General features: G+C 46.5%; 1 protein-coding gene across 2 annotated transcripts in view; it reads right to left on the bottom strand.

The window, feature by feature from the left end:
* Positions 1-474: 474 nt before the first annotated feature.
* Positions 475-18745, bottom strand: part of LOC144686352 (transmembrane protein 237-like) — a 36044-nt gene continuing 17773 nt past the window's right edge. For both annotated transcript variants that reach the window (XM_078551434.1, XM_078551436.1), the window contains exons 9-13: positions 17337-17528; positions 11904-11977; positions 11315-11417; positions 9258-9379; positions 475-2911 (exon numbers count right to left, since the gene is read on the bottom strand). In XM_078551434.1, the coding sequence (XP_078407560.1) occupies positions 2847-2911; positions 9258-9379; positions 11315-11417; positions 11904-11977; positions 17337-17528 (556 nt within the window). In that variant the 3' untranslated portion in view covers positions 475-2846. The remainder of the gene's footprint in view (positions 2912-9257; positions 9380-11314; positions 11418-11903; positions 11978-17336; positions 17529-18745) is intronic.

Below are 18745 nucleotides of genomic sequence, written 5' to 3'. Positions count from 1 at the left end.
ATTCTGGATCAATAATATCCTTTAGGGAAGGGAATCTGCCATCCTTACCCTATGACTTCAAAACCACAGCAACGTGGTTAACTCTCAACAGCCCTCTGAAATGGCCCAGCAAGCCACTTCACCACCACCTTCGAGGGCAATTAGGGATGGGCAATAAGTGTTGGCCTAGCCAGCGGTGCCCACACCTTGTGAATGAATAAAAAGAAAAGCTTTGTACCAAAATTATGAACCAGGTTTTCTATCGGAGACCCTTTTCAGACAGTGCACATGGCCATCAGATGACAGGATCAGGGTCAGGCACTACAGGCAGACAGACACTCACTATCCTGCCATACAGGTGCAGAGTGGCCTCCTAGGCACGGTGCCAGAAGGTTACTGACGACCACAGAACTGAACTCCGGCAAAAATTCCAATCTATCGTTCAGGACAAGGAGGAGAAAGTTGGAGAGAGAAGTAGTCACCTGAAGCATGAAGAAATCACAAAGGATTAATATTTTAATTCAAATACTTTGTTTTGTCATGATAGTACAGCGCATATTTCAAACAAAAATTGGAGAGACACGAGAACTTGCATTTACAATCTCAGGGAGTCACAGAGCTTTAAAGCCAATTAAGTACTTTTGAAGTAAAGTCACTGTTGTAGTGTAAAAAGCACAGCAGCCAGCTGGTGCACAACAAGCTCCCGCAAGCATCAAGAAGATAAATGACCAATTTCTTTGTGATGTCAATTGGGAGGGGAATGTTGACTAAGAGAACTCCCTACTCTTCTTTCAATATACTGTGGGATCTTTCAAGTCCACCTGAGAGGGCAGTTCCACATCTATTCCAAAAAGAGGCATCTCTGGACAGTGCAGCGCTCCCTTAGTACTGCACTGAAGTATCAGCTTAAGTTTCTGGGGTGGGACTCAAACCCATGACCTTCTGACTCAGAAGCGAATGTACAAAGAACTGAGCCATGGCTGACAGTTTTCAACAATAAGAAAGTCAAAAGCAACCGGTGGACTAAATCTGACTCTCAGCTATTCAGCCAGATTGCTCATTCCTATTTGTGCCTATATCATTTACCATTTTTCCCTGCAGTAACCTAGTGGGCCTGGAGGTTTGGAAGGGGCTGTTCCTAACACCGGTGGATAAATTCTAAATCAGAACCTCAAGCTCTGTTGATATCAGTAAATTGAGGTATATGGGAATGATTGGGGGGCATGGCCCTGCAGTTTAATGGTTATGGCCAAGATAGCCCCAAAGGAGAATCCATCTGAGAAGTCATTTTGAAGACAAATTCTTTTCATTCAAAATAGATGGTTCATATTCATCAAGTGAATGGGGCTCAGAGGCTGTGCGTGTCCTGAAGCACTGGGTGATTCAGCTGGACTTTCTCTATAAGGGGCATGCTGTACTGCAATCTGCCACATCATTCTCCCTATTCAGAGATCTCAAGGCAATGGAACTTCCCTAGCTCCTTAGTCTAACATGTGGACTGCCCCCTGGCAACTATCACTCCTGCTGTGACCAGCTGCCAACAAACTCACTTGAGGTAGGTATTGAAGATAGCAGCTTATTGCTTCTCTCTCCTACTCTGAGCCTCAAATCATTCCACTTTCTCTATTAGAGAGCTGCCAAAGCACATTTGAGTAGGGCAGGCTACTTAAACTGTCACTCAGCATTGGGTTCTGTACCTTCTACTAACTTTGCTGGGGAATGTGGAAGGACTTTCCCATTTGTGGCAGATTAGATAGAAAGTAAAGCTCCCTCTACATTGTCCCATTGAACATTGGGCAGTATAGTATGGGTGAGATCCAGAGTAAAGTTCCTTCTACATTGTACCCTTCAAACAGTCCCAGGGCAAGAATAGCACAAGGTTAGGTACAGAGTAAAGCTCCCTCTACACTGTCCCCATCAGACATTCCCAGGGCAGGTAACACAAGAGTTACAGTGTCCTAAAAATGTTCTTCATTCCAGTCTCAGAACTGTCTCCCTTATTGCATCAATGTGATATTTTTAACCATTTTCTGCACACAAGCCGTTCTGATAACTTCTCTAAGATGACAAAGTTGGTAGCAGCTCGTGCTGAATTAGTGGCAGTTTTAAGTGGTAGCACTGCAAAAAAATTGGACTGATACTGGCAAAGCAGATTCCCAATTCCATCAGCCTGACCTGCATCTGAACCCGGTGCTGGGTACTAATGACAGTGTGTAGCTCTACTCGACACCCAATCCACTAATATCACCGTAGATCGTGGTGTATAAATTGACCCAGCATTACAAGATGAGCCCATTTCTTTAGCCCCAAAAACCATGTTTTTGATATACTTGGCGGATAGGTCGACCACCCGTCTTCCTTTTCAGCAAAATGCTATTCTCGCATTAGTAGTCAGCATCAGTTTTTCACCACAAAATGAACGTTTTATTTACTGGCGCCTTTTACTGGGCGCAAGGGGTAAAGGAGCCGATACAGCTGTGTTGTGATGATGCACGGAAGTTGAAGACATATCCACACAGAGCAGGGTGTGTGGCGAATGACAAAGATGACAACCACCCACACCCGTGCCCATGTCGGTGGTTCTCTTTTACACTCGACGTAAGAGTCAACCCCCGTTTTTGGAAGGACTTGAGGCTTCAAAGGTCCACTTATATTCTGACATCTACGGTACTATTTCTCATATTGGACAATGGAGAGCTATAATGTTTGATGTGGACATGCTTTCAACTTCAACGCTCAACACGTTTGGAGGTTGTCTTTGGGGTAAGACATATGAATGGACATCTGCACCCCATAATTTTATCACAGAGAGCTATACAAAAGGACCTGTAGTCAGACCATTCAGATCTAATGTTCCATACACCGTTTTATGCTTGCGCTTTGATTTTATCTGGTTCAACCACGTCATTCATGTGTAATCCAAACTCCGATTCTGCAAAGGAAAGTGAAAACTTTAGTGCAGTGTGAGCTGTTCACAAAGATACTCCATTTCAGTAACAAAGGCTCAGCCCATAAAGACAATATCAGCCAGATGATAACCTGACATTCTGGGTAATATTTTCCTCTGTTCTTTAAGTATAGCAAAAATTGGACAAATGTTTGATGGAGGCAAAGCCCCACGCTTCATATTATAATATTCTTGTAGTGCATTTCTTATGAAACATTAGGTAGTTCAAGGTAATGTGATTTCTAGGACTGACTTTGGTTGTCCTTATTTTTATTCTTTTCCCCCAGTTTTTCTGTCTCCGTTGCATCTGTTCTGATGATGCTACCTGCCACAACACCGCCTCTTGACACGTCTTACATTTCCTCAACTGAGGAATCCACTCCCACTGTGGTCGACAGGGTCCTCAACCATATCCAATCCATCTTCCGAACCTCTGCGCATACCCCTTCACCTCCCAGAACCGTGGTAGGGTTCCCCTTGTCCTCACTTTCTACCCCACCAGCCTCCACATTTGAAGGATCATGCTCCGCCATTTCCGCCACCACCAAACACAACTTCCCCTCCCCCTCGCTTGCCAGCACTGGAAGGGACCGTTTCCTCCGCCACACCTGGGTCCATTCCTCTATCACCCCATCCCCTTCCCACGGCACCTTCCCATGGAATCGCAGGAGGTGTAACACCTGCCCTTTTACCTCCTTCGTCCTCGTTTTCCAAGGCCCCACTCCTTCCAGGTGAAGTAGCGATTTACTTGTATACGTCTTTCAATTTAGTCGACTGTATTTGCTGCTCACAATGCAGTCTCCTCTACCTTGGGAGGACCAAATGCAGACTGGCTTTACAGAACACCTTCTGCTCAGTCCGCAAGCATGACCGCAACCTTGGTGTCGCTCGCCATTTCAATTCGCCATCTTGCTCTCATGCTCACATTTTTTTTTTGGAAAAATATACTTTATTCATAAGATATCTGGAAGAACATTACAAAACGTTTCAAAATCACCACCACAAAAGTACAACCAGATTCAACTTTTACACATGGATCACGAGGTGCATCAATACAATCAATGAATATTACAATCATTTCAATATGGTCAATGCAGACAATGGGATTGGAGTTATTAACATACATCATGTTGCACTCTGAGGTGCTTCAGTACAATTATAATACAACTATTATTCACTGCATACATTCATTTTAGCTGTACAGCCCGAGGGGTCTATACAATTCCCAGTCCCTCGGTGCACTATGCCAGAAAGGTCTTAGACAGCGACCTTTCCCCATTGCGCCTTTGCGGCGGCTGCCCCAAGCTTTAGTGCGTCCCTCAGCACATAGTCCTGGACCTTGGAATGTGCCAGTCTGCAACACTGCGTCGGGGACAACTCTTTGCGCTGGAAGACCAAGAAGTTTCAGGCAGACCAAAGAGCGCCTTTCACCGAGTTGATGATCCTCCAGCTGCAGTTGATGTTTGTCTCGGTGTGTGTCCCTGGGAACAGCCCGTAGAGCACAGAGTCCTGTGTCACAGAACTGCTCGGGATGAACCTCGACAGAAACCACTGCATCTCTCTCCAGACCTTCTTTGCAAAGGCACATTCCACAAGGTGGTGAACAACGGTCTCGTCCCCACCACAGCCACCTCGAGGGCAACGTGCAGAGTGGGTGAGACTCCTGGTGTGTTGGAAGGATCTGATGAGGAGGGCCTTTCTCACCACCAGCCAAGCTACATCTTTACCTGGAAAAACTCAGCAGGTCTGGCAGCATCGGCGGAGAAGAAATCAGTTAACGTTTCTGCCAGACCTGCTGAGTTTTTCCAGGTAATTCTATTTTTGTTTTGGATTTCCAGCATCCGCAGTAGCTTTTAGCTTTTTGTTTTTAAGCTACATCTTGGTGCTTTTTGGAAAGTTCTGGCGATGAGGCATTCTGCCAAATGACTTTGACAGTCTGCTCGGGGAACCATCCCACAGGATCCACACTCTCCTTTTCCCGCAGGGCCTCTAAGATGTTACGTGCCGACCACTGCCTGATGGACTTGTGGTCAAAGGTGTTTCTCTGCATAAATATTTCCACGAGGGACAGGTGGTGTGGCACGGTCCAACTACTTGGAGCGTTCCGCGGCAGCGTGGCCAGACCCATCCTTCGCAACACCGGGGACAGGTAGAACCTCAGCACGTAGTGACACTTGGTGTTTGCGTACCGAGGGTCTACGCACAGCTTGATGTAGCCGCACACAAAGGTGGCCATCAGTATGAGGGCGATGTTGGGCACGTTTTTCCCCCCTTTATCTAGAGGCTTGTACATCGTGTCCCTGCGGACACGATCCATTTTCGACCTCTAGATAAAGCGGAAGATGGCTCGGATGATCGCCACCACACAGGAGTGTGGAATGGGCCAGACCTGCGCCATGTACAGCAACAGCGAGAGTGCCTCACACCTGATGACCAGGTTCTTACCCGCAATGGAGAGGGAGCGTCACTCCCACATGCCCAGTTTTCTTTTCACCATAGACACTCGCTCCTTCCAGTTTCTAACGCATGCCCCGGTCCCTCCGAACCATATCCCCAGCACCTTCAGGCCGTCAGCCCTGATGGTGAAGGGGACAAAGGATCGGTCAGCCCAGCTCCCAAAGAACATGGCCTCGCTCTTCCCACGATTTACCTTAGCTCCCGAGGCCAGTTCAAACTGGTCGCAGATGTGGATTAGTCTGCGCACTGACAGCGGATCCGAGCAGAAGATGGTGACATCGTCCATGTACAGGGAGGCTTTGACCTGAGTGCCTCCACTGCCTGGGATCGTCACTCCTCTTATGCCCTGATCCTTCCTGATGGACTCAGCAAAGGGTTCTATGCAACACACAAACAGGACAAGGGAGAGAGGGCAGCCCTGCCTGACTCCTGACTTAATAGGAAAGCTATCTGATTCCCACCCATTGATTGAGACCGCGCTACTGGTGTTAGTGTAGAGCAGTTGGATCCAATTGCGAATTCCCTCCCCAAACCCCATTTTGGAGAGCACATCCACCATGTAGATGTGTGATATTCTGTCAAAGGCCTTCTCCTGATCCAGGCTGATGAGGCAGGTGTCCACACCCCTGTCCTGCACATACGCAATCGTATCCCTGAGTAGCGCGAGGCTGTCAGAGATCTTCCTGCCGGGCACAGCGCAGGTCTGGTCAGGGTGGATCACCAATACCAGAGCGGACTTGACCCGATTGGCGATGACCTTGGACAGAATCTTATAGTCCACATCATGCTCACATTTCTGTCCTTGGCCTGTTACAATGTTCCAGTCAAGCTCAATGCAAACTAGATGAACAGCACCTCAACTTCTGATTAGGCACTTTACAGATTCTGCACTCAACATTGAATTCAACAACTTCAAACCATGAACTCTTTCCTTCATTTTAATTTGTTTCTTTGCCAAGGGGCACTCTGTACCTTGTTTTCATGTTTTTGCTTTCAGACAGAGCTATTCATTATTTTCCCATTAACACCTGCTCTGGACCTATTACCATCATCACTCCCTGTGCCCTTTGTTCCATGTCATGTTTGTCATTCCAACTCTCCCACCCTCTAACCTATCCCAGACCTTTCTTTTTGTTCTATTTCCCCCACCCCCTTTCAACAGCATAAAACCTGTCATATTTCTACCTGCCTTTAGTTCCGAAGAGTCATATTTGACTTGAAACGAGGTCGCTGTCTAAGACCCTTCTGCCATAGTGCTGGGGCTGGGAATTGTTTAGAGCCCCTCGGGCTGTACAGCTCACAATGAATGTATGCATTGAATATTAATTGTATTATAATTGTATTGAAGCACCTCAGAGTGCAACATGATGTATGTTGATAACTCCAATACCATTGCACTGTCTGATTGTCTGTAATGACCATATTGAAAAATGACTGTAATATTCATTGATTGTATTGATGCACCTCGTGATCCATGTGTAAAAGTTGAATCTGATTGCACTTTTTGTGATGGCGATTTAAATGTTTTGGATTGTTCTTCCAGATATTTTATGAATAAAGTATATTTTTCAAAAAAAACGTTAACTCTGTTTCTCTCTCCACAGATGCTGCCAGACCTGCTGAGTTTTTCCAGTGCATTGTTTTCAATTTCAATTTTTTTTTGAGTGATTAGACTTGAGCAATACACAAACCCTGTCCATAGACATCTAAATTTATCGGACTGTCGTGGAAACCTACATCACGGAAACAGGCCATTTGGCCCAATGCCAGCATTTAAGCTCCATGGAAGCCTCCTCCCATCCTCTTTATCTAACCCTAACAGTATAACCTTCCATTCCTTTCTCCCTCGTGTCTTTATCTAGCTCCCCCTTAAATGCATCTGTACCATTCACCTTAACCCTGTGATAGCAAGTTCCACACTCACCACTCTTTAGATAAACCTGAATTCCTAAATCTGCCAATGGTGGGGTGAAGGAAGTTACGGATGCACAAGAGGCCAAAATTGGAGGAACGCAGAACTCTCAGAGGGTTATAGGGCTGAAGGAGGTTACAGCGATGGAGCGGGGTGAGGCTGTGGACAGATTTGAAGCGTTGTTTGACTGGGAGCCGATTTAGGTCAGCGAGCACAGGGATGATAAATGAATAGGACTTGGTTCGCGTTAGGATAAGGACAGCAACGTTTTGGATGAGTTCAAGTTTACATAGAGTGGGAAATGGGAGACACTGGAATAATTGAGTCTGGAATTAACAAAATTATGGATGTGAGTTTCAGGAGTGGATGGGCTAAGGCAGGACAGAGATGGATAATGTTACAGCGGTGGAAGTAAGCAGTCTTGGTGATAAGAATATGAGGAGCAAGAGTAGACCATAAGGCCAATCGAGCCTGCAACACTGTTCAAAATAATCAAAGCTGATCTTTTGCCTCAACTCCACTTTCCTGTCCACTCCCCATATCCTTTGATTCAGAGAGAGTGAAATCTGTCTGCCTATCTCAGCCTTGAATATACTCTGATAGAGCACCACAACCCTCTGGGTTAGAGGGTTGCAAAGATTCACTGAATGAAGAAATTTCTCATCTTGGTCCTAAATGGTCAACCCCTTATCCTGAGACTGTGCCCCTGCATTCTAGATTCTAGAAAAATATGTTCCACTGAGATTTGAACATGGATAGCTGGATTCAGAGTCCAGAGTGCTCACCATTACACCATGGAACCCACACTAAAATTTCCACTTTCAGCACCATTACTGCCAAATCCATTAATTCCAATAAAACTTGAATTCTCAACATTTCAGCTCCTTTTAACTAAGTGATTCATTAGAAGCCCAATACGGTATCCATTGTGTCAGCAAGCTCTGAGAGGGGATTATGGGGTCTGAAGCTCAGGTCAGGGTCAAATAAGATCTAATACCCACAGATCATCCATTATCTGCTGACAATGATTAAGTAATGCCATGGGAAGGATCAATGTTCCATGAGGTTCTTTGACACAGTGTACCACCGACAATATAAGCACAAAATTACAAACTCCAGCTTAACGCACCTTCAATAGTAACAGGACAAATACAACCCACACTGATGGTAAACACATAGAGTAGTTATCACAAGTTCCACCTTACAGAATTGTTAGAGCACAGGAGGAGGCCATTCGGCCCATCATGTCTGTGCCGGCTCTCTGAATGACCAATTCACCTAGTGCCATTCTCCTGCCTTCTCCCCGTAACCCCGCACACTCTTTTCAGGTTATAATCCAATTCCCTCTTAAATGCCTCCACCACACTCTCAGGAAGCATATTCTAGGTCCTAACTGCTTGCTGTGTGAAAAAGTTTCTCCTCATGTCTCCATTGCTTCTTTTGCTAATTACCTTAAATCTGTGCTGTCTCGTTCGTGATCCTTCCGCCAGTGGGAACAGTTTACAATGTTATTTGACATTCTTGATCAGAATACAGGTTTGCAGTTTGCCAGGATGTATCCAGTACTGTGACAGAGAAACCCTAATACATAGTGAGTCCATCGACATCCACAGAGAGAAGGGACAGCACGGAGGAAAGGTCACAACCTGCCTTTTCTTTTCATATGGTAAAGACCTGGCAGGTATTTCCAGCATCCTGCTTTTCTTCCACATTTCCTGAACTTGCATTTTCTTTTCCATTCTTGGCTGTGTCCTTCCTACCATTCAAAATACATATGAACATCTTTCCTCCATACTACATCCTTAAAGCTTTTCAAATCCAAGAGTCATCAATCCACCACTTGCTAATTTACTCTCCTCTCTCTCCTCTTTTATCCTGTTCACCAATAAGGTGATGATCTGCAAAATGAACCTTGGACATTTATCTGTTTCTCACCATTAATCATCATCTTTGCTCATGTACCTTCAGTGTAGTCAAGCATTGGGTGATATGATAGGAAGATCCAGGCCAATCCAACCAAGATGGTCACTACCAGGTTCACTACAATCCAAGGGTGAAGAATCTGAAACTCTGATCCGGAAGGCCTGTGGAGAGAGAGAGAGAGAGAGAGAGAGACAGATTTAGTAACAGGTTCTGTGGTGAAACCCAGGATAGCATAATAACTTTGCAACATACCACTGGGACAGGGCACTGAGTCTCACTCAGATTCTGATACCAACATTCAGGAGATCACTACATTCAGCTCAGTAGCTAAGTGGTTATGGTCCCGGACTAACAATCTAGAGGTTAAGAGATTGACCGAGCCTTGTAGGATGTGATATATGGCAATTTGTTTACTGCCACCAGCAAAAATAGCTGAAAACTGATGGATTGCTGTAAATACTAAGGGACCTGCCATCTCAATCCAGCCTGGCCTACAAGTGACTCCAGTCCAATCAGACTTGATCTTATCGAATGGCGGAGAGGGTTCGAGGGGTCGAATGACCTACTCCTGCTTTAAATTCTCGTCTTCTTGTGGGCAGAAGATGTCAGTGAATGTAAACATCGACAGGCTCTCCAGTGTGGACAACCCTTTCAGGTTCTGAGGTGAGAACTGCCAACCAGTTGGCACTCTAACAGGTGCGTAAAACTAAAAATCTGAGGAGGAAAACAAATCAAAACTCGCTCAAATTGTGGTGTCCACACTACTCAATAACTGATCAACTCAGGATTTGCTTTCAGATGTAAAAACACTGGGAAGAAACTCTGTAATCTAACCACCTTTGAAGCTAAACATGTTAAGTCACCTGAGGCTGAATCTTTGACTAACAACTTGTTCTTATTTTCTTCTTTAACCTCCCCCCCTCCAATTCTGGAAGGTGCCGACAGTGGCAGCAATGCAGTGACATATCCCATCCATCACAGCCCACAAGGCATGTGTCAGTAGTTTAATCAACTGTAGGCACCATTGTAGCAGAGCACAGACAGCACATGACAGTAAACAATTGAACTGTAAGTAGCATTTCAGTGGACTGTTGAAATGTAGGAGGCATCGTAGCCTCGCCCAGGCAGCGCCCCACAGTAAACTATTCGACTGTGGGCAGCACAGTTGCCTTGTCCAGGCCCGCCTGTGTTCATTTGCTTTTTTTTAACTCATTCATGGGATGAGGGCTTCGCTGGCTGGGCCAGCAGTTATTGCCCATCCCTAATTGCCTTGGGAAGGTGGTGGTGAGCTTCCTTCATGAACCATTGCAGTCTATGGTGGAGGTACACCCACAGTGCTGTTAGGGAGGGAGTTACAGGATTTTGACCCAGCGACAGTGAAGGAATGATGATATATTTCCAAGTCAGGATGGCGAGTGACTTGGAGGGGAATGAACCTCCAGGCGGTGGTGTTCCCATCTATCTGCTGCCGTTGTCCTTCTAGGTGGCAGTGGTCATGGGTTTGGAAGGTGCTGTCGAAGGAGCCTTGGTGAGTTCCTGCAGTGTATCTTGTAGATGGTACACACTGCTGCTACTGTGTGTTGGTGGTGGAGGGAGTGAATGTTTGTGGATGTTTTGTCCTAGACGGTGTCAAGCTTCTTGAGTGTATTTGCCCTGGGCAATGTTGCAGCTGAGCACAGGCAGTGATTTTAGAGGTTCAGCCTCTACTGAGTTACCAATCAGCTTTCACCCGATCATGTTCCCTTACCTGCTGCTTACCAACACTTTGGGGCTGCCAATAATGTACAAAGATTCACTCTTATGGATAAAGGCTCAGTGAGGTGGGAGGAGCACAGAATAACCCTCTCGCTAAAGCACTTGACACTGACACCTCTTCTCCTTTCATAAGTGCCTGAAGCAAGCTGTGTACGGGCTTGAAATAAAAAACAGTACAGTACATAATAAGGACTAGTCTGATGAGCCCAGGCCAATTACTGGTTTGCACAGTGCCGGTCACAGATTGAAAAGCAAATTGCACATCTGGGACAAAACTCCTCTGCATTTTATTATTCCATTGGAGCCCTGTTACAATAGAACAGACATGGTCTGCAACTTACCAAAGGGTGGAATTGGAGCTTTGTGCAATTTGGAACCGGTATCTGTTAAGCCTGTCACTAGGCATCTGCTGGCTCAGTGAGAGTATCAGAGCTGTGAAGTACACTGCACACAGACAGCGAACAGTATAAATGCCATCAAACAAACAAAGCAATATTCACCATTACAGATGTTGTTTAATATTAACAATTTTAAAAAAAAGGAAGAAAGACGGGTTTGATTCCCAGTCTGTGTTCAGTTAGCTGACCTCGCCAGCGTGCAATAGGGGCTATAATAACTCAGTGCCTATGCAGCAAGGTGGGGGAGAGAAAGAGCCATCAAACAGAGCTCCAGCTCTCGAACAGCTTCTGTACACTTCATGTCTAAGCTTAAACAAGAAGAATGGAGAGATGAGTCAGGTACCAGAAGGAAACTGGCAATTCTACAATTAAGCCCAAATGCCTTAATGTATCTGAAAGTATTGTTTTAGTTTTACTTTTCTATTGGACATTTTATTATCCAAGCTTCTGTCTTTTGAAGGATTAAAATCCTTCAACTTTAACTGAGCAATAAAACACTAATTGTAGCTGAGAGAGCGGTGAGAGTACTTACAGAAAGAAGCCAGTGCAGCAGGATCTAGTGTCACAATTCTACGCATTGCCATTGGTGCATCAGCTATGTTAACCCTGGGGAGAGCAGAGTAACAAGAAAAACAAAGCGAAATGTAGATGAATGAATCTCATTACTGTTCAGTTTATAAGATCAATCAACCTGCAGCATCCAGTCTCAGACCCTAACCCTTACTGAATACAGGGCCCAGATTAAAACTTACATTCTTCCTCTCTAAATCCAGAACCCAAACAAATTGGCCTCCTGTTTCTGTTTACCGCCTTTGCCGGCAGCCATCTGACCCTTGCCCCTTCTCTTTGTATTTGTCCAAGTAGCTAATGTTGGCAAGTCATTTGTCTATTAGGACCATTGCAGTCATGTTCGACTTCAATTTACTTCATACCTGCCTTCACTTTCCAATGGAGTCATCAGTCAAAGCAGGATCCCTGGCTTCAGCACTTACAATCAGCCAATGTTAACCACGCAACTTTTAAAATTTATTCCTGGGATGTAAGCTTCACTGGCTAGGTCAGCATTTATTGACCCTCCTTAATGCACCCCTGAGAAGGTAGTGGTGAGCCACCTTCTTGAACTGCTGCAGTCCATATGGTCTAGGTACACCCATAGTGCTGTTAAGGAGTTTCAGGATTTTAATCCAGGGATAGTGAAGGAACAGCGACATAATTCAAAGTCAGGATGGTGTGTGGCTTGGAAGGGAACTTGCAGGTGGTGGTGTTCCCATGCATCTGCTGCCCTTGTTCTGATAGGGGTTAGAGGTCGCGAGTTTGGAAGGTGTCGTTTTTTTTTATTCATTCATGGGTTGTGGGCTTCGCTGGCTGGGCCAGCGTTTATTGCCTGTTCCTAATTGCCCTTGAGAAGGTGGTGGTGAGCTGCCTTATTGAACCGTTGCAGTCCATGTGGTGTAGGTACACCCACAGTGCTGTTAGGAAGGGAGTTCCAGGATTTTGACCCAGTGACAGTGAAGGAACAGCGATACATTTCAAAGTCAGGATGGTGAGTGACTTGGAGGGCAACTTCCAGGCAGTGGTGTTCCCATGTGTCTGCTGCCCTTATCCTTCTAGATGGTAGTGGTCATAGGTTTGGAAGGTGCTGTTTAAGGAGTCTTGGTGAATTCCTGCAGTGCATCTTGTAGATGGTACACGCTGCTGCTATTGTGCATCGGTGGTGGAGGGGGTGAATGTTTGTGCATGTGGTGCCAATCAGGCAGGCTGCTTTGTCCTGGATAGTGTCAAGCTTCTTCAGTGTTGAGGGAGCTGCACTCATCCAGGTAAGTGGGGAGTATTCCATCACACTCCTGACTTGTGCCTTGTAGATGGTGGACAGGCTTTGGGGAGTCAGAAGGTGGGTTACTCGCCGCAGGATTCCTAGGCACTGACCTGCTCTTGTAGCCACAGTATTTATATGGCTAGTCCAGTACAGTTTCTGGGCAATGGTAACCCCCAGGATGTTGACAGTGGGTGATTCAGTGACGGTAATGCCATTGAACATCAAGGGGTGATGGTTGGATTCTCTCTTGTTGGAGATGGATATTGCCTGACACTTGTGTGGTGCGAATGTTACTTGCCACTTGTCAGCCAAGCCTGGATATTGTCCAGGTCTTGCTGCATTTGGACATGGGCTGCTTCAGTACCTGAGGAGTCGCGAATGGTGCTGAACATTGTGCAACTATCAGCGAACATTCCCACTTCTGAACTTATGATGGAAGGAGGGTCATTGATGAAGCAACTGAAGATGGTTGGGCCGAGGACACTACCCTGAGGAACTCCTGCAATGATGTCCTGGAGCTGAGATGACTGACCTCCAACAACCACAACCATCTTCCTTTGTGCTAGGTATGACTCCAACCAGTGAAGAGGTTTCCCCCTGATTCCTATCGACTCCAGTTTTGCTAGGGCTCCTTGATGCCACACTCAGTCAAATGCTGCCTTGATATCAAGGACAGTCACTCTCATCTCACTTCGGGAGTTCAGCTCTTTTGTCCATGTTTGAACCAAAGCTTTAATGAGGTCAGGAGCTGAGTGAAACTGGCGGAACCCAAACTGGGTGTCAGTGAGCAGGTTATTGCTAAGCAAGCACTGCTTGTTAGCACTGTTGATGACCCCTTCCATTACTTTACTGATGATCGAGAGTAGACTGATGGGGCGGTAATTGGCCGGGTTGGATTTGTCCTGCTTTTTGTGTACAGGACATACCTGGGCAATTTTCCACATAGCCGGGTAGATGCCAGTGTTGTAGCTGTACTGGAACAGCTTGGCTAGGGGCACAGCAAGTTCTGGAGCAGAAGTCTTCAGTGGTATTGCCAGAATATTGTCAGGGCCCATAGCCTTTGCAGTATCCAGTGCCTTCAGCCATTTCTTGATATCATGTGGAGTGAATCGAATTGGCTGAAGACTGGCATCTGTGATGCTGGGGACCTCCGGAGGAGGCCGAGATGGATCATCACTTGGCACACAGCCGTCAAACACCCAGTGCAGATTACTGATTAAACATCCACAAAGCAGTAGCGCTCTGTGGATCTGACACCTAATGAAAGCAGAGTTTGACAAACAGGGAACTTGTGACGTTAATACTCCTGGTGGTTTAAAATAGCTCAAATCCAAATGAAGCTGCCTTAGGTTAAATGTAGGAAGAACTGCTTCATTGTGGTGGGAGGAAGTTCTGTCCCATTGGAACTCGCCCCATCTTGCACTAAGTTTCAGGGAGAAGGGCAAAAACTTCATGGAGGCAAGAGTTTTATGTTTGGGATCAGAGATGGCCATGTCTATTTGGGTGTGGAAAACTTTTCCAGAAGACACCTGCGCAGGTTGCTGGGATACCGCTGAGGTGCTGGTGGATTTGCAGGCCCAAGTATGCAGGCAGGACTTGTAATTAGTCAATCAACTTTTGACTGCTTTATAATGATTGTTTCCTCCTCTAATAGTCCTTAGATTGTCTCAGTCCTTTTCTGGATTGATCTGATTTGTTTTACTTCAGTAGTGATGAAAATTGAAATCTCCTATATAAGAGGTTTGCAAAAGGGGGAACTGGACAAGGTCAAAGAGGCACTCTCTGTGTGAAGCAGCTGCTATCCTCACACACTCAACTGCAGGCAGAGAGGATCGGTCCTATTTCCAGGTGAATTAAAGATAGTAGATCAGTTGGCATCAAGCAGGCTTGTGAATGCCTGATGAGCCTTTGATCCTCCTGCGGAAGTACCCCAGTCACAGTGAGTCACACTTTTATCACTCAAAAGCAGGTGCTGCAGATCAACAGCCCATGTGCCCGAACTGGCTGCACTAACCACGATGCTACCAACCATACCAGTAGGCTCTGGCACAGTTACTTGGACAATGACGGTGGGACCAGGTCAGCAGACAGGCTGTAGACCTGTGCAGCCTGCAGCAAGGCCCTTGCAACTAACAGGCAAGCACGTTGCTAGCTTTCCCAGTGGAGTGAAAGTTGGCTCCATCTCCTTGAAGACAGTACAGACAAACAAATGGCTGTCACCATCGTCACACCCCCACTTGACCTCTCTGTCATTCCCTGCAGGCATGCCCCTGATCCCTGGGTTTCCTCGCCCTTCAGTTCTTAGACCCCTCCGCCTTCATCTTTGGCCAAGGCTGTCACTGCCAAGATCGATATGCCTTCTGAGCTTTCCAAAAGCACCCATTAGTTTTGTCCCCATTGTTCTGAGACTCCCCTTTAATTAGGTCTTTCTTTTAAATGTCGCTTATTTTGCCAATACCAGACATGTGCTCCCTGCTTCCAGACCTCTACATAAAGTGATGCACGTGAGTTGTCCAGGGAAAATTGGGTGCAACCCGCACCCGTCTATTTCAATACTTTTAAAATGTGCTTCTCTGCGGGTGTTGCTCCCAAAGTACGAGGAAAATCACATTCACATCTGGTCACTGTGGGTTGGGAATCACATTCACATCCCATCACTGTATGGTGGGAATCATAGGTACAACCAGTCACTGTACGGTGGGAATCACAGGCACAACCCAGTCACTGTACGGTGGGAATCACAGGCACAACCCAGTCACTGTGGGGTGGGAATCACAGGCACAACCCAGTCACTGTGGGGTGGGAATCACAGGCACAACTCAGTCACTGTGGGGTGGGAATCACAGGCACAACCCAGTCACTGTGGGGTGGGAATCACAGGCACAACCCAGTCACTGTGGGGTGGGAATCACAGGCACAACCCAGTCACTGTGGGGTGGGAATCACAGGCACAACCCAGTCACTGTGGGGTGGGAATCACAGGCACAACCCAGTCACTGTGGGGTGGGAATCACAGGCACAACCCAGTCACTGTGGAGTGGGAATCACAGGCATATCCGGTCACTGTGGAGTGGGAATCACAGGCACAACCCAGTCACTGCGGGGTGGGAATCACAGGCACATCCAGTCACTGTGGGGTGGGAATCATAGGCACAACCCAGTCACTGTGGGGTGGGAATCACAGGCACAACCCAGTCACTGTGGGGTGGGAATCACAGGCACAACCCAGTCACTGTGGGGTGGGAATCACAGGCACAACCCAGTCACTGTGGGGTGGGAATCACAGGCACAACCCAGTCACTGTGGGGTGGGAATCACAGGCACAACCCAGTCACTGTGGGGTGGGAATCACAGGCACAACCCAGTCACTGTGGGGTGGGAATCACAGGCACAACCCAGTCACTGTGGGGTGGGAATCACAGGCACAACCCAGTCACTGTGGGGTGGGAATCACAGGCACAACCCAGTCACTGTGGGGTGGGAATCACAGGCACAACCCAGTCACTGTGGGGTGAGAATCACAGGCACAACCCAGTCACTGTGGGGTGGGAATCACAGGCACAACCCAGTCACTGTGGGGTGGGAATCACAGGCACAACCCAGTCACTGTGGGGTGGGAATCACAGGCACAACCCAGTCACTGTGGGGTGGGAATCACAGGCACAACCCAGTCACCGTGGGGTGGGAATCACAGGCACAACCCAGTCACTGTGGGGTGGGAATCACAGGCACAACCCAGTCACTGTGGGGTGGGAATCACAGGCACAACCCAGTCACTGTGGAGTGGGAATCACAGGCACATCCAGTCACTGTGAGATGGGAATCACAGGTACATCCAGTCACTGTGGGGTGGGAATCACATTCACAAACCCCCAACCTATCATTCTGTGATGCATTGTGGTGCAGCAGTCCTCAAGGTGCCAGAAGGAAGGAAATGGAGGGGGAAGTGTCCCTTCAATAAATGCTAGCCGCATTGTCTCTGACATCACTTGAACCGCCTGGGAAAATTTTAGCTGACATATGATCGATGAACGAATTGCACACAGACAGTGGTGGAAGCTGAACCCCATGCAGTTAGGCCCACATTTCAGGGAATCCTCAGGGGCCTGTAATTATTTGCAAATATCTATCCTTCCCTTCTCTTGTTACCTGTCAAATGCAGAGACAGTACTGATGGCAAGCAGCATGTACAGGAGGCACTGGCCCGGGTAGACTAGCATGGTGTACTGTTGCAGTAGATTCGGGAGCGCAGAGAAATTGTTACCCGACAGCACATAAACTACGATGGTATTCCACACCATGTATCCAGCAAGAAACCCTTGTGAGAAAAGCCCGATTATCCTGAGGGGAAGAGGGAACAAAGTGGGTTTAGCTTCAAGTGATGCATCTTCTGAAACATGATGCCATTAATTACATACCCAGCCACACATCCTTACATTTCGAAGGAAGATCATTAAAGTGAAATCAGAAACACCGAGAAGACTCAATGGATGCAGCCAGTGTTCTCTTGGTCAATTGTGTGTTGCTCCATTCCAGGATGTTGGGATCTACATTAGCTCCAGCCAATCGATTGGGCATGAAAGCAGAAAATGCTGGAAGTACTTAGCAGGTCTGGCAGCATCTGTTGTAAACGAAACAGGGTTAACGTAAAGTCAAATATGACTCTGTTTCAGAACAGAAGCTGCCAGATCTGCTGAGTATTTCCAGCACTTTGTTTTTATTTCAGATTTCCAGCATCCACAGTATTTTGTTTTTATTGACGGCTTAGACACATAGGTCCAAATTTTGTGCTGTGGCCCAACTAGAAATATCACTCAAAGAGGCCACAGAGTGCCTGAAGTGGGAGTTGGAAAATGCTATACAAAGGGACATTCTCCCACTGTTGGGAACGAGGCAGGGGGTAAGCCTTACTCTGCATCGTGCTGTACCTGCCCAGCGACTGTTTAATGGGGCAGTGTAAAGGGAGCTTTACTCTCTATGTAACCCATGATAGATTCAGTGAGAGTGAAATATTGTGGCAGGGTGGAGTTCAATATGGGAAAGTGTGAGGTCATTCGCTTTGGACTCAAGAAAAATACATCAGTTTTTTTTTCTAAATGTTGAGGAGCTTGGGAGCTTGGAGTCCAAGTACAGAAATCTCAAAGTTAATAGACAGGTAAAATCAATAATTAAGAAGATTAATGAAAAGCTGGCCTTTATCTCAAGAGGGCTGGACTATGTTTCAGTTGTACAGAGCTCTGGCTCGACCTCATCTGTAGTATCGCATTCAGTTCTGCGCACCACACCTTGGGAAGGATATATTGGCCTTTTACTCCGAATGAATCATCAAACCGCTATTTGAAAAAGGTGAGTTCTGGTCATTTATCACATTGTTTGTGGGATCTAACAGTGTGCAAATTGGATGCCACGTTTCCTATTTTACAACAGTGACTACATTTCAAAAGTACTTCATTGGCAGTAAAGCACCTTTGGACACCCTGAGATTGTGCAAAGCACTATATAAGTGTAAGGTTTTTTTAAATGGAAGCATTAGGTAGTCTAGTACATAAGCACAATTA

This window comes from Cetorhinus maximus, chromosome 11 (genome assembly GCF_964194155.1).
Source record: "Cetorhinus maximus chromosome 11, sCetMax3.hap1.1, whole genome shotgun sequence".
Classification (NCBI taxonomy): Eukaryota; Metazoa; Chordata; class Chondrichthyes; order Lamniformes; family Cetorhinidae; genus Cetorhinus; species Cetorhinus maximus.
Note: the sequence above shows the minus strand (reverse complement) of the source record. Positions and strands in the feature narration are given on the sequence as shown.